This window comes from Myotis daubentonii, chromosome 1, assembly GCF_963259705.1.
Source record: "Myotis daubentonii chromosome 1, mMyoDau2.1, whole genome shotgun sequence".
NCBI lineage: Eukaryota > Metazoa > Chordata > Mammalia > Chiroptera > Vespertilionidae > Myotis > Myotis daubentonii.
This window is the reverse complement of record NC_081840.1, coordinates 151,138,082-151,165,279: the sequence shown is the minus strand read 5'-3', so window position 1 is coordinate 151,165,279 and position 27,198 is coordinate 151,138,082. Positions and strand designations below refer to the sequence as shown.

The window sequence follows — 27,198 nt, the reverse complement described above, 5'->3', positions numbered from 1 at the left end:
GTGTGGTCCTCTTTGGATTCCTTTTGTTTGGGGTTCTCCGCGCTTCTTGGACCTGTAAGTCCATTTCTTTCACCAGGTAGGGGAAGTTCTCTGTCATTATTTCTTCAAATAGGTTTTCAATATCTTGCTCTCTCTCATCTTCTGGCACCCCTATAATTCTGATGTTGGTACGTTTGAAGCTGTCCCAGAGGCTCCTTACACTATCCTCGCATTTTTGGATTCTTTTTTCATTTTGCTTTTCCGGTTGGATGTTTTTTGCTTCCTCGCATATCAAATCATTGACTTGATTCTTGCGCTCCTCTGGTCTGCTGTCGGGCGTCTGTATAATATTCGTTATTTCAGTCCGTGTATGCTTAATTTCTAGTTGGTTCCCCAATATAAGATCGAGGGTCTTATTAGTTTTCATGTAGATCTCATTAAGTTTATCGGCAGCTTCTAAACAGTTCATGAGAGACCTTAAAAGTGTGGTTCTGAACTCTATATCTTCCATTGACAATTTTGTCCTGTTTCTTTGTCTCCGCATTTTGTTATGCTTCCTTGGCGCACCCCCTAGTGGTCTTTGTTCGCAGTCTTATAGTTAAATCTTGATTGTTGTAGCTAATTCCAGGGAGGGTTTGACCTCCAGGCCAAGTGGCTATGAGAATCAGCTGTGTCAGCAGTGAGAGAACTTCTGTCCTCTAGGGAGGTGCTAATCTAGCCTTTGCCTGAGGCTATCCGGCAAATGCCTGTGTTCAGGGCTTGGGCGGGGCGGGCCGCACAGGATCAACAGGGTGGGGCAGAGAGAGCAGTTATGGCGGCTCTCAGTCCTGTCCCCAGGGGCTCTGCCTCTCTGAGTCCCAGCACCCGCTGCAAAGCTGGGAGAGAAAGCTGCACTCGCTCTGACCGAAGCCAGACAGTCCCGCTTCTCCCGTTTGAGTCTGGGTCCCTAAAGACTCGCCCGGATCTGGTGCTCAGAGTCTGCGACTCCCTCCCGATTGAAAACAACAACCGCGCCCTCCGCCGCCAGCCCGCTCCGCACACTCCGCACCTCAGAATTTGACTTCAGCACTGCGCCTCCTCTGAGTGTCCGTGTGCGTTTCTCTTTCCTCCTAGTTGTAGGACTTCCACTCAGCCAGCGTTCCTGTGGTTCTGGGTGATGTCCCTTCCGTTTTTTGGTTTCACTTTTGAAGTAGTTGTTCAAAGCAGCAAACTCCGGCATTAACCTATGCCGCCATCTTCTAGAACCAATCTTACTTGGGACTTTAACCCAAGAATAAGTCATGCTCATCATTTAAAAATGAAATATATGATCTCAGTTCCATTATTATCCTATTTTTATTTAGCTAAAAGTAACATTTTGTGAAGATTATATAGAAATCTTAGTTACTGATAATAAAGATGAAGACTTAGAAGACTAATTTCTCAGTGAGGCAGACTTTTTAAAATATAATTCATTCTTCCAGGAGCTAAAACACAACAAATGCATTGACACCTTCATAGAAAAGCATGCTACCAATTCAAGCCATTAATGTACTTATTGAAATGGTCAATATGTTGTGAATTTTCAGGAACAGTTGTTTGCAATGCTAGTTTTCTCTTTTATAAGGATACGAACTTAGGAAAAAACACTGTGTTTTAATATTTAATTTTATTTAAAAGGTTATAGAACTTGCTCATTAATTGTTCATTCATTTAACACATTCTTATGGAGCATCTATCATTACTTGTCAGCTCTAGTTTGGAGGTGTTCAGTAAATGTCTTCCTTCACTCCTTTGGAATAAAGCAAACACAAACTCATACTCACACACACATTCATACACTCACGTTCATACACACACGTGCACACACATTTCCCATTGAGGTGTGTAGTGCCGATAAAAGAAGGGAATTTGTTTAGAAGCAGGGTCTTGAAGATGTATTGTGGGTTGAATGCTCAATCTGTGGGGAAGAGAAATAACTGTTTTGGGTATAAGTTAATTTGATATGCAATTCTATTTTATTATTCTAGGTTTTATAGAAATGTCTCCCCAGTAGTAACAAATACTGGGAACAGAAGGGAGAAATGATTCTAGGAAGTGTTTTTCTGATAATTTGCCAATGCTTCTGTTCAATTACTGAAAATTCTCTCTTTTGTCCCCGAAAGAGGATTTTACTTGATCAGTTCTCTGTGTTTTAAAAAATGTATGTAACTATAGCAAAGGACTTTGTCTTCCCAGCTCTTGAGGGAGGGCAGTTCTGGACTGACCCACCCTTGTCACTTAACACTCCAAATTAAGATAGAGTTCCTCATTCTTGTGGCTTTGTTAGGAAAAGAAAGAATATTAATAATAATAATAATAATAATAATAATACTGCTGCTGCAGCTATGCCTGATAAAAGAAAGGAATCTAAAAAAGACATGAGACAATTCTAAGAGTACTTAAAATTATTTGGGGGCACAATTCATGATTTTGTTTTGAGTTTTAGATTAGTAACTTAAGGTCTAGAATTCTTCCATTCCCTTGGTTAAGTGCTGGAGGTGGTGTAGTTAGAGCTATAAAAATATTTCATTTATGTACGGTTTGTTCAGAAGTAAGGAGATCTTGTCAGGTGGTACTGACTCAGTAGCAGAAAAAAAAGTGTTGCCTGACCAGTGTGGTTCAGTGGTTGAACCAAGAGGTTGTAGTTATATTCCTGGAGAGGGCATGACACATGCCCAGGTTGTGGGCTCAACTGCCATTGATGTTTCTATCTCTTCATCTCCCTTCCTCTTTCTGAAATCAATGAAAACATATTTTTTTAAAAAGCAGTGCTGTAAGGGTTTATCAACATGAATTAAGACTAAGGATTCACCTAAATTAGAAGCAAGTAGGCTTTGGGGAAATATGAGACCTTGAGTCAATGTATTTTTAAAAAATATATTTTTATTGATTTCAGAGAGGAAGGGAGAGAGAGAGAGAGAGAGAGAGAGCGAGCGAGAGAGAGCGAGAGAGAAACATCAATGATGAGAGAGAATCATTGATCGGCTGCCTCCTGTATGTCCCACACTGGGGATCAAGCCCACAACCCGGGCATGTGCCCTGGCCAGGAATCGAACTGTGACCTCCTGGTTCATAGGTCGACTCTCAACCACTGAGCCATGCCAGCTGGGCCTTGAGTCAATATACTTAATATTTTCAAGCAGGCACCAGAAAGTTATAAACAGAAATACACTTCCTGAGAGTTTCAATGCAATAATGCTTCTTTTCTCAAATAAGCAAGACATCCAGAGTGTGAATTGATCTGAACCACCTGAGGTCAGGCATGAGGTTGACATTTAAACTCATATTTTAAAATGAAAACAAATAGCTTAAATGTAGAAATGCATCTCAAAAAAAGGAAAACAAAAATCACTTAATACTCTTGCCCTTAGATACTAACTTAGTAATGTGTAGACTCAGTTTTCTTCCTACATCTGTGTAAGCCCATGTTCATGCATGTATGAATTTTTTTTACAAAATGGGATCATACACTATATAACTGTTTGAGAGCATGTCTTTCTCATTTAAAGATACACTATAGCTACTTTTTTCATCAATAGATCTATTAGTGACTGCATACTATTCCAACATTTTTCTTTCATAAAATGAGATTTGTACTCAATTCCTTCTTTTTGGACATCTGAATCACACATTATTCATAACACTTGTATATTTACTTGATTCAAAGCAGTTTTTCAACTGTAGCACTATTTTGGGCCATATAATTAATGTTGTGGGGGTGTTCTGAAATTATAGAATATTTAATAGCACCTCTGGCCTCTATATACTAGATGGCAGTCTTAATAACAAAAAAGTCTTCCAACATTGCCCTAAGTCTTCTGGGGTGTATGTGTAGGGAGAATTGCTCCAAATTGATAACAATTGCTTTAAAGGAAAAATAGAAAGAGGCATTAATAAATACATCTGTGGTATGAAAATTGTGTGAGGTTTTTAAATAGCCAGGCTAGATTTCAAATTTTAGCTCTGTCATTTACTAGCTTGGTTACAGAAAGACAGAGCTAAGATTTGGAACCATATCTTAGGTTCCACATTTTTTTTTTTTCTTGGGAAGTGGAATCTGAGCGGTATTAATATAATTGTCCACATGCCCAAATATCTCCTTTGATGGATTATCATTGTTCAGTAGGTTCTCAACCTCCCATCCCTGCAGTAGAGTAAATTCTCTGATTACAACATTGTATCTCCAAATGTCCCCCAAAACTACTTCCTCTCTGGAGGGTAGATAACATACTAAGCCTTATGGGCTATTAATCTCTCAGCAGTTTCTTCAGAATGACATACAACTAGGCTAAGTACAGGAGTTGAGTGACTACATGGACAGGTGACATATGTGAAGGTTTCTTGCGTTATGAGTATAAGATCTGACTCTGGCCAGCCTAAGCGGAAGGAAACTGAGGGGGTTCTTATAGAAATAAAGGGAGTCCAATAAGCAACACATGACAAGAGTAGGAGGCAGGGGTAGCTGTGAGTCTCCTGTGGGACAAGAGTTTGTGGTCATTCTTCATAGGGTATTGCCGTAAATGTGATTCACCTCCAAGTCCCTGTGCATTTCAAGTTCTAATGAGAGAACACTGAACAGTCCAATTTGGGTCAGATGTGTTCTTTGAGAATAATCAGCTATTTCTAGGGGTCAGGGTCCTGTAAAGACATCTTTCTCACATCTATACCTATGTGTGTGGCTATTCCTAAAGAGGAGAGACTGTTGTGGTAAGAAGTTCTTTTTTTTTTTTAATATATTTTTTATTGATTTCAGAGAGGAAGGGAGCGGGAGAGAGAGATAGAAACATCAATGATGAGAGAGAATCATTGACCACAACGACAACCTGGGCATGTGCCCTGACCCGGAATCGAACTGTGACCTCCTGGTTCATGGGTCAACGCTCAACCATTGAATCACACTGGTTGAGCTAGGTGTTATTTCTTGAACCACCTTCCACAGAGGACCTAGAGAGTATAGATTGGTGAAGGTGAGAGGACTGGTTAGAAGGGTCAAGAGTGTCAACACAGTTCACTGACTTTACATTTGCCTTTGAGTTTGAGGCTAATGGACCTGCCCTCTGCAGTAGACTGCAAGCTTATGTCAGGCACTGTGCTGTCTTTTTAGCAGCTATCCAGGGCTACTGGGACCCAGTGCAATTGCTGACACTGGGCAGCTACTCAATGTACTATTTTTCTTACAAAGCAAGATGCTAAGATTTTGTTGAGGATTTTGGCATCTATGTTCATGAGGGATATTGGCCTGTAATTCTCTTTCATTGTGTTGTCTTTACCTGGTTTTGGTATTAGGGTGATGCTGGCTTCATAGAATGAGCTTGGAAGTGTTCCTTCCTCTTGGATTTTTTGTAGTAGTCTGAGGAGGATAGGTTTTAGTTCTTCCTTGAATGTTTGGTAAAACTCCCCTGTGAAGCCGTCCGGTCCTGGGCTTTTGTTTGCTGGAAGCTTTTTGATGACTGCTTCAATTTCTTCCATAGTTATGCTCCATAACGTATTAACGCTATTAATAGTTGATACCGCTTCATCACTCACTTTCCCGTGTTTCTAGCTCTCTGTCTCTCTCCCTTCCTCTCTGTAAAAAAATCAATAAAATATATTTTTAAAAAAATAAAAAATAAGTAAATAAATAAAAGATGAACAGGCAAAGCTCTGGCCCTCTAGGAGCTCACAGTTAGTGGGGACAACAGACAAATAAAACAATTTCAATGTAGTATGATTAAATAAAATAGTACAAGTGCACACAACATGTTATGAGCTCATGGCAAAGGAACTGAATCAATAAGGGAATGATTAGAGAAATAATCATTTCTTAATTTCTTAACTTAATACGTTAAGTCCCACAGGGCTCATGGGACATAACATATCAGGCCATTTCCTTAATACCGTGTTGATATGCCTTTTAGGAGTGAAGTGCAATACATCTAGTGTTAGAAGTTGTGTTTGGGAATATGTCTTATATATGAAGTTCACATGTTCAGAAGCATATATATATGGTCACATTTGTAGCCATTTGAGGGATCTTATAAAATTTGCCCTAAATTGATATATTTCCTATTTTTCCAGGCCTTAAAAACAAGGGCCTGCTAACTTTAACCTGTGGGCCTAAGTAGAAAATATTGGAAAGGATGAGGCTAAAGGAGCAATGGTTGCAGCTTCCCCCACTGGATCCTTTGAGGATTTGGGGAGTTCTATAGCGGTATAAACATTGCTCTTTCTTTTCTCATTTCCCCTCATAGTATCAGCAATACATACTCAAGCCCTTCCTATTGAACATAATCCTTCTGGCAGTGTGGAGTATTTAATTTCTACCAAGGCAATCACACGGGTACCAAGTAGACACAATTCAAAATTTCTTACCTTGGAAAGGGCTTTTTGGTCAGGATCTATCTCTTCATCCTTCCCTAGTTTTGATGATGAAATCTTTGCTTAAATCCACATGAAGTCTATATTTTCCACTGAAGCTCACCTCTTGCTGAGAGATGAAAAAGTGTCTGGTCCCCATTTTTATCTTTTCACTTCTCCCTCTCTTTTCTGGCCTTCTGAAAATCATATCCTTTATTATAGTCTAGAAACTTGGTACCCGTTTTCCTTTAAAAGTAATCACTTAACCCTTACCTCATAAGCCTCACAAGGCCCCCATTTAAGTAACTCACTCAAGCTGTGATGGGTGGAGAAAGGATTCACTTAGTTCTGTGGGGGTCCAGAGCCCACACCCTTCATCATCTTGACAATTCTCAACTTGCTTCCTACTTCTTTTTCAACTATAATGATAAACAACATCAGGAGTGCTCAAGTGGGAAGAGCGTTCTAAAGGGAAAAAGGTTACTGTTGTTTCATCTTCAGTAAGGGAAAGAATATAAAGGAAATATTCTATAATGGAATTTTTTTTTCTATAAAGGGCCAGGCAATAGTTATTCAAGCTTTACAGCTAAGTGTCTGTTGAAATTATTCAGGTGTTGTATCATGAATGTGACCATAGACAGAGGTAAACAAATGCGTTTCAATAACATTATTTACTGACACTGAAATTTTAATTTCATATAAATCTCACTTGTTACAAATATTATTTTTCTTTCATTTTTTTTCTGCAAGTACTTAATGATGGAAAAAACATTCTTTGCTTCTGCACTGTACGAAAACAGGTCAGATTTCAGATTTTCAATATTTAGTATTTAGGACATATTTATACTAAAGATTATTTGTTGTTTATCTGAAATTAAAATTTAACTGGACACTCTGTATTTTTTTAAAATCTATTTTATTGATTTTTTACAGAGAGGAAGGGAGAGGGATAGAGAGTTAGAAACACCAATGAGAGAGAAACATTGATCAGCTGCCTCTTGCACACCCCCTACTGGGGATGTGCCCACAACCAAGGTACATGCCCTTGACCGGAATTGAACCAGGGACCCCTCAGTCCGCAGGCCGACACTCTATCCACTGAGCCAAACCGGTTAGGGCTGGACACTCTGTATTTGATCTGGCAACACAGCTGGCTTTGGTCTCCAGGCCATAGTTTGCAGTCTCCTATTCCATAATTATTTAGTTCTTGTGAAATATTTATCTGGTTGCAGTTGGTGGAGGGGTAAGGGTGTTTAAACAGACACATGCATTGTCTATATAGTTAAATAGTAATATGCTCATTAGCTCTAATGGGGTTCTCAGATGTGAAAAATACTGAGATATTGGCAAACCAGTATTTCCAGAAAAAGAGTCATAACATTACAGCTTAGATTTGCTGCAAAGATTCATAAAGCCAGAGTGCAAATGACCTAAAGCACTTGACTATGTGATAGAGAGTGTTTCGAGGAGGAATGAGCAATACTATATTGAGCTTTCTTTCTATCACCTAGGATAGTGACCAGTTACTGAAATATTGATCATAAAATATTTTTATGTGATTGTTTTTTCCAATTCTTTAATATTCATACATTCAGCGAGTACATATTGAGTGTATATGTACTTGCTAAGCATATGCTAAGAATGGCTATAAAGTAGTAAACAAAATGAACAGAAGCTTTTGCCCTCAGGAAGTTTACATTCTAGTGGAAAGATAAAAAAATAAAAACCAAATAAATAAAGTATTAGCACTGTTAGTTGCAAAGGGCAACTGGGAAAAATGAAGCAAATGAGAATAATATGGCAGGACAGGGGAGGAGCTGTGTTTTCAATACAGGGGAGTTCCTGGGAAGGTTACGGAAGGTTACCTAAAGGAAGTAAGGCAATGAGCCCACTATCCAATGAGGTGAAGAGTATCCTAGGCAATGAGTGGGCTAGTGCCAGGACCCTGACGTTTGAGGAATAATAAAGAAGCCAGAGTGACTCAAGTAGAGTGAACAATGGGGAGAATAGTAGAATATGAGTTAGAGAGGTGACAAGGTAGAGAAGGTAGGGTATGGTATGAAGATTATGTAGGACCTTGTAGAATTGTCTTTTAGTTTGATGAAGTGAGGTAAAATTTTAGGGTTTTAAACACAGAGAGGACTTTAGCTGATTACCATGAATGCTGTGTCTCTACTAGGCTACAAGCAGTGGGCCTGAGACAGAGGACCAGTTAGGAGGCTACTGAGTAATCCAGGTGAGAAATGATGGTGCCTGGGATTAACACAACTGCAGTGGAGACAGTGCAAAGTCAGATTCTGGGCGATGTGGAAAGTAAAATTGACAAGGTATTCTGATAAATTTGATGTCAGGCATGAAAGAAAGAGAGGATCAAGGATGAATCCCAGATTTTGACCTGAGCAGCTGGGAGGATGAGGCTACTAATTACGGAGAAAGGGAGAACTGTGGAAGGAGTTTTGGGAAAGAATATCAGAAGTTTGGTGTAGACAAGATAAATATGAAATGCCGACAAGATAAAGATGAAATGTGTTAGGCTTCTAAGTGGAACTCTCAAATATGCAGCTGGATATATGAGTCTGGAGTTCAGAGGACCTGTCTGGAGTCTAGATATAAGTTTGGGAATTTGGTGTATGGATGATGTTTAAAGCCAAGTAACTAGATGAGATCATCAAGGGAGTAAGTGTAGCTAGAGGAGAGATGACGTCTAAGAACCATATTTTATATAAAGTTAGTAGAGAAGGCTTGATAGCTTCTGTATTAATCATAGCCACAAATATAATTAACATTAGGAATATTAAAATGATATGAAACAGTAAATGCTTTATAGTAGTAAAGATCTTTCTACTGAATATTAGTCTACTGAATATTCAGATTCATCTTTTCTGTAAACAAAATATACATGTTTAAAACTGTTTAGACTTTTCTATCAGAACATCTAAATGATACGTATAAGACTTGACCATATTCATTGTTTGATTCTTTGTAAAGCCTAGAAAGACATGTATCTTTTGGTACAGAAAGTGCTGGTGTGTGCACAAGTTTAAAAGAAATGGAAACATTTTTTGATTAGTTGGTACTTTTCTACTTATGTTTTGCAAAAATACCTTCTTTTGCTAAATAAAAAAATAAAAAATGTTGTACCTATGTGTATCTAACTAAAGATGTGTGTGTGTGTGTGTGTGTGTGTGTATCTATTTATTATCACTTGATCAATGGATAGAAGATTCTTTCAAGTGTCTTGGTATGGTTTCCTGAGGGCAACGTCTCCTGGGCCTAGAGCCCTTCAAGCAAAACAAACAAACAAACAAACAGACAGACAAACAAACAGAATAAATCACTTTGTGAGACGTTTCCTCCTCTGATCATCAAACTATTTCCTGAAGTTAAAGCCTATGGGCCTTAGACATAAAACTAGCTGAGGAGTCCTTCATCAAACAAGAGTTTGAATCTAGACCTCAATAGTATCTTCAAAAGTGAAAGTATCATTGACATTTTCATTTGTGATTTAAAGGGCATGATGGGTTGTTTTTAACGTGGTAGTCTCAGGCCCTGAATGTCTGGCCATGTGTTATGGGTGAGCAGCCTGACCCCTAAACACCTGGTCACTCCCAGTGTGATAAAACTGCCTTATTCTGGTTTTCATGGCTACTCCAATAAGAATTTGTAGAAGTTGGCTGGTCTCAAGAAGAAGACAAGAGTGGCCTTCTGCCACGACCTTTGTAGCTGGGGTTCAGGATCTGAAATTCATATTTCTTGTACAAATGAAAATGCTGTACAAGAAATATGAATTTAGAAGGCCTGGAGGGCCAAGTGGAGCCTCTTTCTTTTTTTTTTTCCTCCTTTTTCTTTATTATTAGTTAAGGTATTACAAATGTGTCCTCATCCCCCCCATTAACCCCCAACCTCCCCCCCACACACAAGAGACACATGGACTTCTGGCCTGGTCTGCTATTTATACTTGAATACACATTTGCCCTTTAGCAATGCATAAGGCATATCAAAGGTAAAGTTTGTTAATCAGCAAAAAGATTATCAGATTAGGGAATCAGGATAGCCACCACTATCTCAACAGATGAGGTGCTTAGCGTCAGCCCTGCTAACACCCAAGGTCCATCTGTCTTCCGCATTCCTTGGTGACTCTCCTGACAATATTGCAAGTGGTGGCTTCCTGTAGCCTTCTCTCTGGGAGAGCCTCAGCCACAGGGCACACACTGCCCAAGTCACTGCCATTGTATTCTGTGCTGATAGAAGTGCTGTCTGTCTTCAGGAGAGGCAAGAAATGATGTGGCTCCCCTGAGGCCCTGCTGCTGTTGGGACTCCTCTCCTACCCTGATGTCCTGACAGCAGCTATGCACTCTGCCTGGAGAGTGAGTATACAGAATTGTCAAATCTTCTCGTTGGCTAGGCTAGAGGGTTTTCTCTTTCTTTCCCCTGGGGGTTCAGAAGAATAAAAAATGCTTTATTCACACTCTATAGTTCTGCCCACTTCTGATCAAGTTTCCTTACAAAACCCATTAATCCAGAAGTAGTACCTCCTGTACCTCCCCTCCTGATACTTGAATATTAGTCCCTCAATAGACTGGTTTAATTAATTAGTGAATATGAGACTGATCTTGTGATCTGTCATTTCATTAATTTATTTTTTATTATGTTTATTTCTGCATAACAAATCACTGCAAAACCTAGTGGCTTACAACAATAGATATTTTTTAACTCCCAGTTGCTATGGGTCAGGAGTTTGGAAGCTGCTTAGTCAGGTGGTTCTGAATCAGGGTCTTGATGATATAGTCAGAAGTTGGCCAGTGCTATAGCTATCTGAAGTCTTGCCTTGGCTTGAGAGGGGTGAGATCTAGTGCATAAGTATAAGGACTGAATTCTTTTTTTTTTTTTTAAGACTGATTTCTGATAGGAGCATTCAGCAATTCAACAATGATGATAGCCAGGAACGCAAAGATGTTTACTGATGTAAGAATGTAGATAGATACTAGTATGTTGGTAGGATATGTGGAAATTGTTTTCTTATTGCTCCCACTTTTTTTAGTAAAATAGGAAGTGAGGTTATCAGCTGAGAATAATGGTGGGAGAAAAGGTATTGGGAGCTTGAGGAGAGAGTATAAAATGGCAGCCTACATGATTAAGAGAGTTTATGGACAGAGACATATACTGAATGGTCGGACCACTTGAGGTATACAGTCAAGCATTTAAAGCAAGACCACTCACCTGGTTTGTATTTTTCTCTACCATGTTTTGCTATGCCGAAGATGGCTTGGAATAGGAAGAAATTTGCATTCAAATAGGATTATAGTTTTGTAAAGCAAAAGCAACAAAACTTTAGAGAGGCAAGGGAGTAAATCATCACTGACAATGGACTTTAAGTTGGGTAAGAAGAGAAACGAAGACATTGAGAAAGCGAGGAAGAGTGAATAGATGGTAGGATCAACGTTTTCACCATATCAGTGGTATGAAAGAATTGTAGGCTGCAGAAGACAGAGGTGAATGATAGAAGGTGATGGGAGAGAGTAGGATGCATGGAATTAACACTAAGGAGAAGATGGTTATTAATAGTAACAAGGTCTAGGGTATTGATTACAGGAGTGAGTGGATAGGTTGGGTAGAGGAAATGAAGAGAATCCTTGATTTTTTGGCAATATCAAGGAGGAGTTATGGGCGATATAATCTGATGACAGAAATTCAAAATTTTTAGGAATGAGGGAGGATTGGAAAATTGTCTGAAAGCAGCAATAAGGAGCAAGGAAGACCTGTGCTCTACTTCTAGGCCTAGTGCTATAGTACCCTGGGAGACAAAATAAACTGCATTAAGAGGAATGTAGAGTAGCAGTTTCATCAGTGGAGAGCCAAGTTTCCCCTGAAGCAAGAAGTGGGAAAGCATTTGGGCAACAGTTGGAAAATGAACATGGGAGATTTTGCTGATGGCTGACTGAGTGTTGGAGGATAGAGTGGAAAGATGGTAGAACCTGGGCTGGATAGGAGCAGGGCACAAAACAGGTTTCAGAGGCTAACAGGGATTCAACCATGAGAATTGGGAGGCAGCCGGGGAGTCTAAGGGTAGCCTGATGTGGAGTGGCTCAAGGGCATGGTGAGGTCAGTCTCAGTGGGTCCAAGGCAGATGTTGATGGGGAGGCTCTGAGTGTTGTAGGGAAAGAAAGAGGGCTCTGGCAGAGGGGTGGGCTGTCTCAGGTTCTCACTGTGAGGAACCAATTAAGTCAATTTCAGTCCTGATCTCCCCAGCTCCAAAGTCAATTTCCTTTCCTCTCCAACTTTCCCATTTAAAGTGCTGACTAAGGTCTAGCCTGAGAACTTGTTAGAAATGTGGACTCTCAGGCCCACTCTGAATCTATTGAATTTGAACCTACATTTTAACATAATCACCAGGTGATTCATGTCATTGTTAGAATTTGAGCCACACTGCTCTGCACTACATATTTTTCAACCTCTTAAAAATTAATGTCCACTTAATGAGATCCCATGTAATAAAAAAAGAATAGATTTTTTTTTTTTTTTGTAATAAAGGCTTTTGGAGCCTTCCAAGACTTCACAGAATATTTCAAAATAAAGTTATACAAACGTTGGAGATAGATGAGTAAGATATAAAAATGCCTGCCATATTTAGTTATCTGGCAGATGACTAGTCGAGTACAGTGTTTCTTTCTAAAGTTTTAGGGTGTGGATGAAAGGGGCCACATGCTAACCTGACAAACTCAGGGAAGGCCTGCATAACAGTCTTGCAAACTCAGAGACCTAAAGTAACCACAAAGGATGGTTTAAAATTAAACTTTAACTAAAAGCAATTATGGTGGGTAGTTACATCCTAGGCTGATATCTTCACTGACAAGGTCAACCTTTACCTTAACTGAGCCTGTCTGAGTTTTTGCATCTATAATAACATACACTTGAAATGTCTGGGTAACTTGTGACTTCCCTTTTTCTGGACCCCTTGGGGCACAATCTAATGTACTTGGGCGCCAGGACAGATACCACAAATTCCTTCATTGTTATCACGTTAATTGTTCCTGCACCCACTTAAGTATGTGTCTATTATTTTACTTTTTATCCAATCCCAGGTGTTTCCCCTGCTTTGCTTTCTTCCGCCTCTCTGGTGTATCACCAATGGATTTCATGTAACTCACCTATGTCCCTTCCTTTGCAATACTATACATAAATAGGTAATATACAAATTAACCCTCATGCCCTCACAAAATGACTGCCTATGACCAGGCCGGCAGGGGGGTTAGTGAGGGATGACCAAATGACTGAACAAGCAGGCTGCGTGGGGCAACCAGGCTGGCAGGGGGGTTAGTGAGGGAGGACAAACGACTGAACAAGCAGGTTGCTTGGGGTGACCAGGCCAGTGGGGGGTCCATGAGGGGTGACCAGGCCAGTTGGGGGGGCAATTAGGGGCAACCAGGCCAGCAGAGGGGGGCAGTTGGGGGCGACCAAGACAGCAGGGGGGCAGTAAGAGGCAACCAGGCTGGTGGGCAGGGGGCAGTTGGGGGCAACTAGGCTGGCAGGGGGCGCAGTAAGGAGTGACCAGGCCAGCAGCGAGAGGTGGAGGGGGCAGTTAAGAGCAACCACGCTGGCAGGGAGGGGACAGTTGGGGGTGACCAGGCCAGCAGGGGGACAGTTAGGGACAACCAGGCAGGCAGGCAGGTGAGCCATTAGAAGCCAGCAGTCCAGGATGTGAGAGGGATGTCCGACTGCCAGTCAGACCTAAACGGCAGTTGGACATCCCCTGAGGGGTCCTGGATTGGAGAGGGTGCAGGCTGGGCTGAGGGGACCTCCACCTAGTGCATGAATTTTGTGCACTGGGCCTCTAGTCTTCTATAATAATAAAAGTGTAATATGCTAATTAGACCAGATATCCCTCCAGATTACCTCCCAGATGAAGCCAGGGCTGTGAGGGAAGCCCAGGTCCTAGGTGCTTGCCGGTAGCTGGAGGGAAGCTGGTGCCCGCAGCCCGGGAAAGGAAGGCCTACTCTTGTAAGAATTTCATGCATTGGGCCTCTAGTCTACTTATATAAAAACCCTAGATGTAACATCATGGCCAGAACCGCGACCAACTGGAAGGAAGTCAGTCCTGCAGGGGTCGTCTTGGAAACGGCTGCGCCCTCCCCCAGGTGTTTCCTGGAGAGTGAGGTTTCAGGCAGGAACCTGCCCTAAGGGGAAGGTTTCAGGCAGGAACCCGCCCTTGGAGCAGAGCATGGAAGTGAAATGATTTGTAATGGATCTATTATTGAAGCTACCTTTGGAAATACTATATCTATAGATCAGTGGTTCTCAACCTTGGCTGCACATTAGAATCACCTGGGAATATTTTTAAAATCCTGATTTTTGGGCCTCATCCTCCGGAAATTCTGTTTCTTTGTTATTAATGTTGTGGCCCCACCCCATAACAAAGAAACAATTTCCGGAGGATGAGGCCCAGGAATCAGGATTTTAAAAAGATTCCCAGGTGATTCTAATGTGCAGCCAAGGTTGAGAACCACTGCTATAGATAATATTAAAAATATATCTAAATGTGCAATTCTTTGTCCTAAAAATGAGCATATTCAAAAATTAAATGAAGAAAACTTCGATATACTCGATGGAGATTTTCACACATATTTGAGTGATGATTCCATTGATTCCACAGATGATGCTGAAAAGGAAAATTTTCCCATTGAATTTATTAATAGTATTACTCCTTCGGGAATGCGTGTCATAAATTAAAATTGAAAGTGGGTGCAATCATCATGCTATTGAGAAATCTCAATAGTATATGGGGTCTTTGTAATGGTACCAGATTTATTATCAAAAGATTACAACCTAACATTATCGAAGCTGAAGTATTAACAGGATCTGCAGAGGGAGAGGCTGTTCTGATTCCAAGAATTAATTTGTCCCCATCTGACACTGGCCTCCCATTTAAATTGATTCGACAACAGTTTCCTGTGATGCCAGCATTTGTGATGACTATTAATAAATCACAAGGACAAACTCTAGACAAAGTAGGCATATTCCTACCTGAACCCATTTTCACATATGGTCAGTTATATGTTGCTTTCTCATGAGTTTGTAGAGCATGTGACGTTACAGTTAAAGTTCTAAATACTTCATCACAAGGGAAATTAGTCAAGCACTCTGAAAGTGTTTTCACTCTTAATGTGGTGTACAGGGAGATATTAGAATAAGTTTAATCACTTTATCAGTCATTGTTTGCATCACTGTTGTTTTTATATCATGTTTCTGTTGTTTTCATATTATGTTTTTGTTGTTTTCATATCATGTTTTTGTCATTTTTATATCATGCCTCTGTTGTTGTTATATCCTTTTGTTACTGTTTACTTATTAATAAATTTATATATTATTTTCATATATATTTTACTAATTTCCTTTCATCTCTCACACTTCTATTATAGAGAAAGGGCAAATAGTAATATTTAAATATCTTTGCTAATTAACTCCCTTTTTAAAAAAATATATTTTATTGATTTTTTACAGAGAGGAAGGGAGAGGGATAGAGAGTTAGAAACATTGATGAGAGAGAAACATTGATCAGTTGCACACTCCCCACTGGGGATGTGCCCACAACCAAGGTACATGCCCTTGACTGGAATCGAACCTGGGACCCTTGAGTCTGCAGGCCGATGCTCTATCCACTGAGACAAACCAGTTAGGGAAATTAATTCCCTTTTAATGTGCACAAATTTAATGCACCGGGCTACTAGTTATAATAAAATCCTAATATGCAAATCAATTGAATGGCAGAACGACCAGCTGCTGTGATGTGCACTGACCACCAGGAGGCAGACACTCAATGTAGGAGCTGCCCCCAGCCCACAGGCTCCAGGCCAGACAAGCGGGTGCCAATGGGGGTGCCAGTTGTCCCACAGATCAGCCCTGATCGCTGGCCAGGCCTAGGGACCCTACCCATGCACGACTTTTGTGCACTGGGCCTCTAGTTACATCTATATAAGTATAGATGTAACCCGCCATTTTCCAGAGCATTATCTCAGTTTGTTGAGGTTCTGCTTCCCAGCAATTGTAGACAGTTTGGCTCAAATAAACTCACAAAAATTCTTTACAGGTTTGAATGTTTTTATGTTAACAAGGGTTATATGTGGAGAAACCTCTGATGCATTTGAGATTAAATCCTTCCTAGTTGGATTCTGGTGTTGCCAATGGTCTGATTTATAAGTAAACAGGAACTATGAGGAATAGAAATGGGGAGGTAAATGAGTGTTTATTTTCTTCAACTCTCATTAATCTTAGCTCTGGTGTTTGTACCAAAGAAATTACTTGTATTTATTCTTATGGCTAAATTGCTAGCAATAAATTAGGAAAGGAAAAAAAAAAATAACCATGTGGGATAATTGACTGAAAAACAAATGTCAGTAAAAGTAAACAAAATGGATTCCACTAAATCTACTTGCAAAAATGTCAGAGGAGTTGAGTTGTTTTCCCTCACAATATTTGTGCTGGTATAAAGTTTAATTAAATGTCTCCATAGAGACTGGGTATTTTGCTAGATGTCACTTTGAGATTTTTCTCAATGAAGGACTGCATTCTGATTAAGTGATGCAACATTTGTCCTCGGTAGTAGAGCTATGACAATTGACACCTCTCTTCCCCAACTCTCCCAAGCTAACTAAGCAGCAGGAATGAAGGAGCACTTGCCACTGAGCCAGTACTTCTGAGGCTGGACCAGTCCTGCTTTGGTCACTAAGGAGCTTTGACCTTGAGCAAATTCCTTAAGACCTCCAGCATATTAAGTATCAGAGACATCGATCTGTCCGACACATACGTTTAACAGTCAGTTCTGAAAGCCTTCCTGCTCTAGCAGCCTCTGTTGTATTATAATGTTACACAAATACACAGTCAGTGAAATTTAGCAAAATAAATAGGAATTTGGGGAATTTTAAAAACGAATAAACTATTCACTGAGCTGGAGTCATCAGGTAACTGCATGTTATTTTAGGATGAGAAATTAAAAAGAGTAATATGTTTGCCTACACTTTTAAGTCTTAGGCTTCTTTTTTACCTTTAATATCACATTTATTAGACTTATCATGTAAATAGTGCTGATCTTTCTTGATTTTAGCTATATTTCCAAGCTATTTGAGAATGGCCAAGGGTAACTGTTTTCTGCACATATCATTATTTTTTTCTTTTTTGGGGGAATCTTATAAGCTGTTGGAGAAAATGGTAGATAAATTAGCTTTTTTTTTTTCTAAAAAAAAAAATAAGGACATTTAGGTTGTTCTTGGGCATCTAGATGAACACACCTTTGAAATTTCAGAGTCATTCTCTGTTCAGACCCCTTTAAGGCATAATCATCTGATAATCCAAGCATGTCAAACTCAAAGGCTAATATGGGCCAAATAAACAAGGTTTAAGTTTATGTACGCCAAAAAAACCCCCCCAAAGCTTCAATTTTCATAGAAACGTAGGTTTATAGAGACATGCTGAATACAAAGGGCTGAAATAAATGAGTAATCATTAATATAAAATAATAGAACATTTTAATAAAAATCAATATTTTTTCTTGAACATTAATTTACCAGACACAAATTAATAAGCGCAATGCAAATAAACCTATCTTTCTTGTTCTCCAAAAGTAAAATATTTCCTGTTGCACACACCAAACAAGTCAGTTCAAGACTAATGACGTGGCAATCAGCTGCTAAAATATTTGCTGTTAGTATTAGTGGAAAGAAATGGTGTACCTGTGCATAAGGCACGTAAGGGAAATGAATGCAACACGATTATAGTAATCAGTCATTAGTGAATGTTGTAGTTCATTATTAATAACTAGAGGCCTGATGCATGAAAATTCATGCAAGAGTAGGCCTTCTTTCCCCTGGCTGCCGGCACCTGCTTCCATCCAGCACCCACGACACAAGCTTCCCTCCTCTTGCTGCTGGCAGGCACCTGGGACCCACGCTGGCTTCCCCAGGCTGCCAGCAGGCAGCTGGGACCCGGGCTGGCTTCCCCAGGCTGCCAGCAGGCAGCTGGGACCCGGGCTGGCTTCCTCCAGGACCCGGCTAGCTTCCCCCAGGCTGCCTACAGGCACCCAGGACCTGGCTGGCTTCCCTCTGGCCCCTGTTTTGTCAGGAAGGACGTCTGGAATGATGTCTGGAAGACATCCGGTCTAATTAACATATTGCCCTTTTATTATTATAGACTATAGGCCCAGTACACAAAATTCATGCACTTGGGGTAGGGGATCCCTCAGCCCGGCCTGCGCCCTCTCACAGTCTGGGAGCCCTCAGGGGATGTCCCAAGGGGAGTGTGCCTAAGCCATCAGTCAGACATCCTTAGCGCTGCTGTCGGGGTGGGAGAGGATCCAGCCACTGCTGCTGCACTTCCCAACCGTGAGCTGGGCTTCTGGCTGAGCGACGCTACCCCTGTGGGAGCACATTGACCACCAGGGGCAGCTCCTGCATTGAGCATCTGCCTTACAATGACTGGTCATTCTGCTGTTTGGTTGATTTGCATATTAGCCTTTTATTATATAGGATTATGTATAACAGGATATTGTAAAACTTAAGTTATGAAATTTTTATTGAAACGTTTTTTTCATTTTTTACATACTGGCTGGGCCACAAAAATATTTGTTGTGGGCCTCATGTGGCCCGTGGGCTGCGAGTTTGACATGCCTGATGTAATCATAGAAACCCCTCCCCTTTCTGTTCCCTGCTGTGCTTTCTCTCACTTTTTTGTAATCTTCCTTAGTTCTCTCCTTAATTCCAAATGCATAAAAGAAAACTGTAAAACTGTCTTTCTCTGGAGCATTTGAAATCTTGCTTCCAGGCATGTCATCTGTTTGGCTCAAATAGACTCAAGTAATGCTTACAAAAATTCTCCACAGGTTTGGAAGTTCTTATGTCAACATTTTCAACATTAGCAATCCCTCAAAAATAAATTAGGGTTTTTTTTTTTTCTTGTGATATACCTTTTATGTGGGAGAAAGATAAAAATAGACTTGTGCATGAAAAGGAATTGCAGCCTACTTTTTTCAATAAAATACTAAAGAATTCCTTCAGTAATCAAAAGGTAAGTGTGAAATTGCCTTTTGTTTAGTGGAGAAATAAATAGAAACAAGAAAGAATCTCTTTTTAATAAAAACTTAATGGTATGTCCATTCAGCTGCCATGTTGCATGAGGTAAATAGCTGGATTTGTGACATTCAGAAAGCAAAGAAATCATGAACAAAAGTGTAAAGAAAATAATAAGTCTGAAAATTAAACACTTTAGCTTTAAGTCTTGCCAGTGGATCTTATAAAACTGCAAGTTGTTTTGTAAACAATTTGTGTTGTAAACAATCATGGTGTTTGTACCTATTCTCATTTTTAAACTAAATATATGACAACAATGGAGTTCAATTAAAAACAGATTAACCACATAGATATGTATAATTGATTATGGTAGATTTTGCTTTGCTAAATCTACCTAGATTTTCCCTAAGGAGGCATACCATTTTATCCACTTGGTGGATAAAAAAGGGGCTCTATAATAAATCTGACTAAAAGTAACTTAAAGAGTAATTTGATCCTAAATCCCTATCGGAGCAGATTATGGTGGGTGGGTGGCTCGTCATGCCCCAGGCATATAACTTGTTTATTAAAAGGTTTATCTTTGGACCTCCACGGCATTAGGCTCACAGCAGCGCAGCCGCTCGGAGTAGATCTACGGAGTGAACCAAACCGAACCCATGGCTACCACCCAAGCCCGCGCGGTGGTCCAACAAGTAGAGCAGGTCCCTGTGGACACCTACACGGACCACAGTATGTGGAATGCTGATGAAGACTCGCCTCCGTCTCCAGAGGACCCCTCTTATGGTGACTCCGACATACTCAGCTCCGCCGCTGCTGACGAGGTAACAGCCCATCTGGCTGCTGCAGGGCCTGTGGGAATGGCTGCCGCTGCCGCTGTGGCAACAGGGCAGAAACGGAAACGGCCTCACGTGTTTGAGCGGAATCCATCCATCCGGAAGAGACAGCAAACACGCATGCTTCGCAAACTTCGAGCCACACTAGATGAGTATACTACTCGAGTGGGGCAGCAAGCTGTTTTGCTCTGCATCTCACCCTCCCAACCCAAACCGGCCTTTAAGGTATTTGGAGCAGCACCGTTGGAGCAGGTGGTGCGTAAGCACCAGAGCGCGATCCTGGGAGACCTGGAGTCCGCCCTGGCCCAATGCGCCCCGGGGCCGCAGGAGGGTAACTCGGAGCTGCCACCTCTCACCAGCGACGGGATTCCAGTCTCTGTGAATCAAATGACCCAGGCCCAGCTGCGGGCATTCATCCCAGAGATGCTCAAGCACGCCACGGGTCGGGGAAAACCAGGCTGGGGCAAAGAAAGCTGCAAGCCCACCTGGTGGCCCGAAGACATCCCGTGGGCCAATGTCCGGAGGGATGTCCGCACGGAAGAGCAAAAGCAGAGGGTTTCATGGACCCAAGCACTCCGGTCCATAGTTATAAACTGTTATAAACAGCACGGGCGGGAGGACCTTTTATGCGCTTTTGAAGATCAGCAAACACAAGCAGAGGCTGCAACCACACAGAGTATAGCCCATCTTATTCCATCAGAGACCGTAGTCCAGACCTTCAGTAACCCGGATGGCACTGTCTCACTTATCCCGGTTGGCACAGGGGCAACAGTAGCAACATTGGCTGATGCTTCAGAATTGCCAACCACAGTCACTGTTGACCAAGTGAATTATTCTGCTGTGGCAGATGGAGAGGTGGGACAAAACTGGACCACGTTACAAGGAGGTGAGGTGACCATCCAGAGGGCGCAAGCTTCAGAGGCCACACAGGCAGCGGCATCACTGACAGAGGCCGCAGGGGCAGCTTCTCAAGAGATGCGACAGGGAGCTACTGTCACCATGGCGCGCAACAGTGAAGCTGTCGCCACATTGGCCAAAGCCACCTTGCAAAGTGGGGGACACATCGTCCTGTCTGGGGAAACCGCAGCAGCCATTGCAGCACTTGCTGGAGTCCAAGATGCTAACGGACTGGTCCAGATCCCTGTGAGCGTGTACCAAACTGTGGACCTGCAATCCTTTGGGTAACTAGCCTCACCCAAGGCAACGGGCTGGTGCAGGTGGCCATGGCCACTGGGGACACCAGGACAGCGGGTAGCAGTCACCATAGACGGCCAGGCTGTGGAAATGATGACGTTGGGACAGTGACATGCAGCCATGCCATCATGGCATCGTTTTCTAGTCTACGTCAGGCATTTTTATACCTTGCAGAGGTGCAATCAAATGGAGTTAAGTCCGTCAACTTTGGAAGAAAAGTATCGTTAATCCTTTTTTAAAAAAGGAAGAAAGGCAGTGAATGTTGAAATTGCATTTTTTAAAGCACCACTCTTGATTTTCTGGGATTGGTGGAATAAGATACTGCATGGTTAGTTTCACTGTCCCTAAAAAGCCAAATTGTGGCAAGACTTCTTTCTGCGAAAACATGTGTGTATACTTATGTGTGTGTATGTGCGAATGTGAATATATGTATATGTGTACAGCTGGATATAAACATTTACATATAAATAAAGTATATATGTGTACGTATATATTCATCTATATGTATAAAAGCCTAAGCAACTGTATGGCCAGCCAACCAGCTGGTAGCTATGATGCACACTGACCACCAGGGGGCAGATGCTCAATGCAGGAGTGCACTCCCACAGTGGAAGCACAGCTCAGCTGACAGATGGGTGCCAGACACCAGGCTCACGGCTGGCAAGAGCTCACGGCTGGCAAGCGTAGCTGTGGCTGCACGAGCCTCCCCCACCTCCACGGCAGTGCTATGAACGGCAGGCGCAGTGGGGCTGGGCTGAGCGGGAGTGGCTCAGTGCCTGGCCCAGGCTCCTCACTGGCTGCCTGCCGTTTCTCTCACTACTACATCCCCTGAGGGCTCTTGGATTATGAGAAGGCCCAGGCCAGGCTGAGGGACCCCACCGGCGCACAAATCTGTGCACCCACCAGGCCTCTTTTATATATACGAAACCTACATGGAATTATCTATAGGAAATTAAGGTGGGCCCAGGCCCCGCACAGCTGCCTCCTTATGGTGTCCCTGGGTCTGGGCCTCTCTGTAACTCTTCAAGTCTAGGATTTCTCAGCTGCAAGTCCTGAGTATCCAGTGACAGGCCAAATCTCCACTCCTTGAGTACAGGGACAACTCTTCCCGCTCTTCTGGGCCCCCTCTGTGTGATAAAGTATTTAATGTTTTGTTTTTTTTTAACGTGACATTAAAAGATCATTCATGTCTTGCTCAGCCTTTGAGAAAAGTTTCAGATTCTTGTATTTGCTTGTTTTATATAAAACTAGAGGCCTGATGCACAGATTCATGCACCAGTGGGGTCCCCCAGCCTGGTTTGCAGGGATCAGGCCAACACTGGCTTTCTGACATCACTCCAGGGGTCCCGGATTGTGAGAGGGCGCAGGCCAGGCCAAAGGACCCCACCGGTGCACGATCAGGGCCGGGGAGGGACAGTGGGAGGGCTCCAGGACGTGTCCAGACCGTCTTGCCCAGTGCCGATCTGCCGGACCCCAGCAGCAAGCTAACCTAGCGATCAAAGCATCTGTCCCCTGGGTGGTCTGTGCACATCATAGCGACTGGTCTAACAAATAGTTCCACACTTGGCATATTAGGCTTTTATTATATAGGATTATCCAATATTAAAAAAATAAAGGGTTTATCTTTGCCTTAAACAAGCCCTGTCCATTGTCTTTGTGCATCTAGATTAACACACCTTTAAAATGCCTTTTTCAGACCCCTGGGAAGTGTAACCACCCTCAACAGAGCACATAATCTTGTTAAATATTCTGTCATTTAATCCTCACCCTGCCTTGCTTTCTACCATCTTCATGTAACCTTGGTAACATTCCTCCCTCCCCCCTCCTTAATTCCAAATGTATAAAAGAAACTACAAAACTGTCCTTCTCTGGAGTATTTGAGATCTTGCTTCTTGGTATTGTCATCAATTTGGCTCAACTAAATTTTATTAAAACTCTTACAGGTTTGGACATTTCTTACATCAACATACTGCTGAGATATAGTGGGCCATAGATTTTAGGCAGAGTGCTAATTAATCATGTAATAAATGAAACATTCCAACTATTTAAATATGGTGCATGTGAGTGGGTGGGATGGTAAAGGACTTTGCCCTTAAATTCAAAGCCAATTCATTTTCCCACTTCTGCTCCCTTGTGTATTTGTTTATTGCTTCTCTTTTATTCCTGTAGAAAACTTTACCTGATGTCAAAAACACATTTTCCTGACATCTAGCTTTTACTTCTGGATGGATGCTACTTAGAAAATACCTAAGGGTGCTTCAATTTCTGATTTTGATTGCTTGTGGTGAAGGTGGTAGGCATACCAGGAAGTTTGGTAAATGTATTTAGTGATACGTTATTAACTGGATATTTTGCTATGACTCTTGCCCTAAGCACTTGGTAAATATTTTCCGATTTTTTGGTCTCTTTTTATTTTACCTACTATGATTTATAAATATAGGAACATATTTTGACTTGTGAAAATTCAGCAAAGAAGTTGACCAAGTGGGCAATGCCACTGAAGAAGGGTAGAAACCTTTGTGAGAAACATTGTCATAAGAGGAGGAAACCTTTCTTTATAGGTGGCCACTGATTTTGGAAAAAATACTTTAAGGACTCACATATTAAAAAGAGTTAATTGAAATTTATTTTTATTTTAAAGAGGAAAATTTTCCACAGTCTGAGGATACTTTTGATATATATAAAAAGTTTATTTAAGCCAGGGTTTCTCATCCTCTATCAAATCTTGATAATGTTTCAGTGCACACAGGGAGAATCTTTATGAAATTTATGATGAGAAAAATAAAACATAGTGTAGTATGGGAAAAAAAATCACGATTTAATTTGCATAAAATTCAATACTTAATTTCATTAAGATATATAAAATCTTTTGAAAAAATTTTGGTAAGACTTTTAAACTATGACACTGATGAGAAATTATCTGCATACATATCAGACAATGCTTTTAAAAAGTATTTTTCCATTTAAAAATTTATGCCAGTTAAAATTATTATCTAAGAGTCTAAAATCTTTTAATTTTATGTCAGTGACAGATGTAAAGTTAAAATATCTTGTAATAATGTAAATATTACATTCTAAATATAGAATCTAACCAGACTTTTTAATATCAAGTATTTAAAATAATAAAGCTGTAATTGATAGAAATGAATAGGTAGTTAGAGAGGTCACCCTGTAACCCATTTGTAAACAACTACAAGGTAAGTAATACCAAAGAGAAGTAAGAGAGTTAGGGATTGGGGCTACTACTTGGAGGTGTGCTTGCCAGCTTCTCTCTTATCAGCCAGCCCTTTGCCATTGTACCTTGGGTTCTATGTATATTCCATGGAACACTAACTCCATGGATGCATTAGCCTGGAATGTGACCTCTTTCAGTAGCTCCTTGGTACACATGACCAGAATGGGTAGCAGTGTGCCACTGGCTAGTGAAGTAGATGCTTATGTAATATAGCATACTTGGGTTGTGGGCAGCATTTCATGATAGAACAATGAATGGCTAGATGTGACTCTTGGTTTTTGCTGTCCATGGGGACCATGGAGCATACCATTCACTCTATTGCAGCAGACTTTGACAGCTTCTCTAGAGCAGAGATGAGTCAAAATATGCCAGGGTTCTTGTCCCAGCATCAAGAAGGGTTTAGGAATCTGGAGAAGGCTGTGCATAGATGTTAAATAGGAATCCAGAGACTAATACCAGAGTCTGGAAACAAGATATAATTTTGAAAAGCATTTGCTTTTGAAAAGCATTAACACAACTTGTCCTGAGGCGAAGCAGAGATATACACTTCAAAGGGTCAGGGATTCCAACAGAGTCCATTGTCAGAATGGGGGAATTAGCCTACGGCTGTTCAGGTGTCTGGCCAGTAGGAGGCAATAACATGTAGATTAAGATGCCTTTTAGCTGTCTGGCAGCCACAATCAGTTTCCTATTCAGGTTTGGGGAAATGCCTTCAGCCCTTTCCAACAGGTGACTACATGTGTGACTCAACCCCGTTGAGTCCCCAAGTCTCATTAACCTTTTGATGAAACTCTTGAAATTATGACATGCTGGAATTGGTCTCTGGCAAAAATACAATGGAATTACTACATCCTTTAGTTCAGCAGCTAGAAAGAAACAATTTGACACTGTCACCACAATTTAGTGATGTCCTTTGGGGGACATTATACAGTGATTTAACCTCGGTGGATTAAGTTCTATAATGTCTCAAAACTGGTGAACTAATGCACAAAGTTGGAATTTGGTCATAATGCTGGGAACAAGCCGCAGTAGGAATCCATTGATAGTAATTGTACTAGAAATGCCATTGATCAACTTCATGAACACAGAGTTAGTTGATGGTTCTAATATAAAAAATAAGCACTTTTTCGGTGCTTTCTGATGATACAAAAAGAATTGAAGTACAGAGAAGAGGTCAAGGAACAGACAGAATGCCCAGAAAGCTTTTGGTCAATTTTGTTAAGATTTTCATCAATTCTTTCTTCAGGAGATAACTGGAAATTTATGTTGGAGCCTCACTATAAATGAAATGTCATGTGACGTTATTTTAGCGTGTACATACAATTATGTTCAAGTTATCAATTAATTAGATAGAATTAATTCAGTTTTATCGTCTTAGTGATTATTCAGTAATTCCCTTTATTTCTTCATGAAGTTGAATGAACGGTACTTTGATTATTGTGCCTTAAGCTTTCAACCTGGAGTAGGCAGCCCCTACCTTGACTATGTGAGTCATGATTCTGATGGTAATTGTGGTCGATCTGCCAAGTTTGCCCCTTCTCATGGTATGGCTGGGTGTGCTATCTGAAGTCTGTGTTCTGCACAGAATTCACAACGATTGGCTTCCCTCAGATAAATGCAGTAAGTGGCCCTCCACAGTGCCTAGCTCATGGATACGGTGTCTTAACTTTGTTTGGGTAGACATATAAATTTGGGTGCTCTTGAGCAAACCACTGATATTTGAAGTATGGGTAAGGCCAATTAGAACAAGGAGCAACAGCAAGAGCTGTTGAGCTGTTGAGACACGTTGGCAGAAAAGATTAAAAAGGGAAAGCTTATCTGCAAAACTTGATTGTGTGGATCGTCTTCAGAACCATCTCCAGGCTTTGGAGTGATCAGACCATCACGAGCTTGGCTGTGGTTGTAAGATGCTCACTCTTTTCTTTTACATTCCTGGCTGAGGTTCAGTATTCAGAGAGGTGGTAGCTTAATGTTCCATGCAGCTGTCAGCATCTTTGTGGGCATCTGAGAGGGCACGGGGCCTGCACATGGCACTGAGTCTGACGTGGACCCTCCTTTCCACACCAGGACTTCAGCTGAAATGTTGGCAAGGCCAGTCTTGGGCCTGCAGCAAGGGCCTGGCTGCGGGAGTGCCTTGACTTCCACCTAGTGGCAATTGTAAGTGGCCAGCCACCCTTTCCTGGGGAGGGACATTTCAGACTAAAAGCCTTTCCAAATACGGGCCTCAAGATCTTCCCAACTGCTTCCTGTAGGGCCAGGCCAACTCTGATTGCTACCAAAAATATTTAACCTCATTGAGTGCAATTTCAGGGAGAAAATGTTAATTTCACAAGTATCATTTTGTATAAAATGTGTGTTTATATATACACACACAAAAGTATGAGGTATTAGTTAAATGTTCTCAACACAGGGAAAATAAAAACTTAACTTTTAAAGAGTAACGTTTACTTAAGTTAATCTTAAAAGTTAAAAAACGTTGTTTTTCAATAACTATGAAAAAACAAATACATGGCTAAATGCATCTCTGCTCTCTCAATTAGTTTTA

At 41.2% G+C, this 27,198-nt stretch overlaps 1 protein-coding gene across 1 annotated transcript in view; it reads left to right on the top strand.

Annotated features, from left to right (window-relative positions):
- LOC132236720 (nuclear respiratory factor 1-like) overlaps nt 1–21,529 on the top strand; it is a 32,669-nt gene extending 11,140 nt beyond the window's left edge. The window contains 3 exon segments of the mRNA XM_059699937.1: nt 20,021–21,403; nt 21,406–21,476; nt 21,478–21,529. Coding sequence (XP_059555920.1) covers nt 20,021–21,403; nt 21,406–21,476; nt 21,478–21,529 — 1,506 coding nt within the window.
- Nucleotides 21,530–27,198: the final 5,669 nt, after the last annotated feature.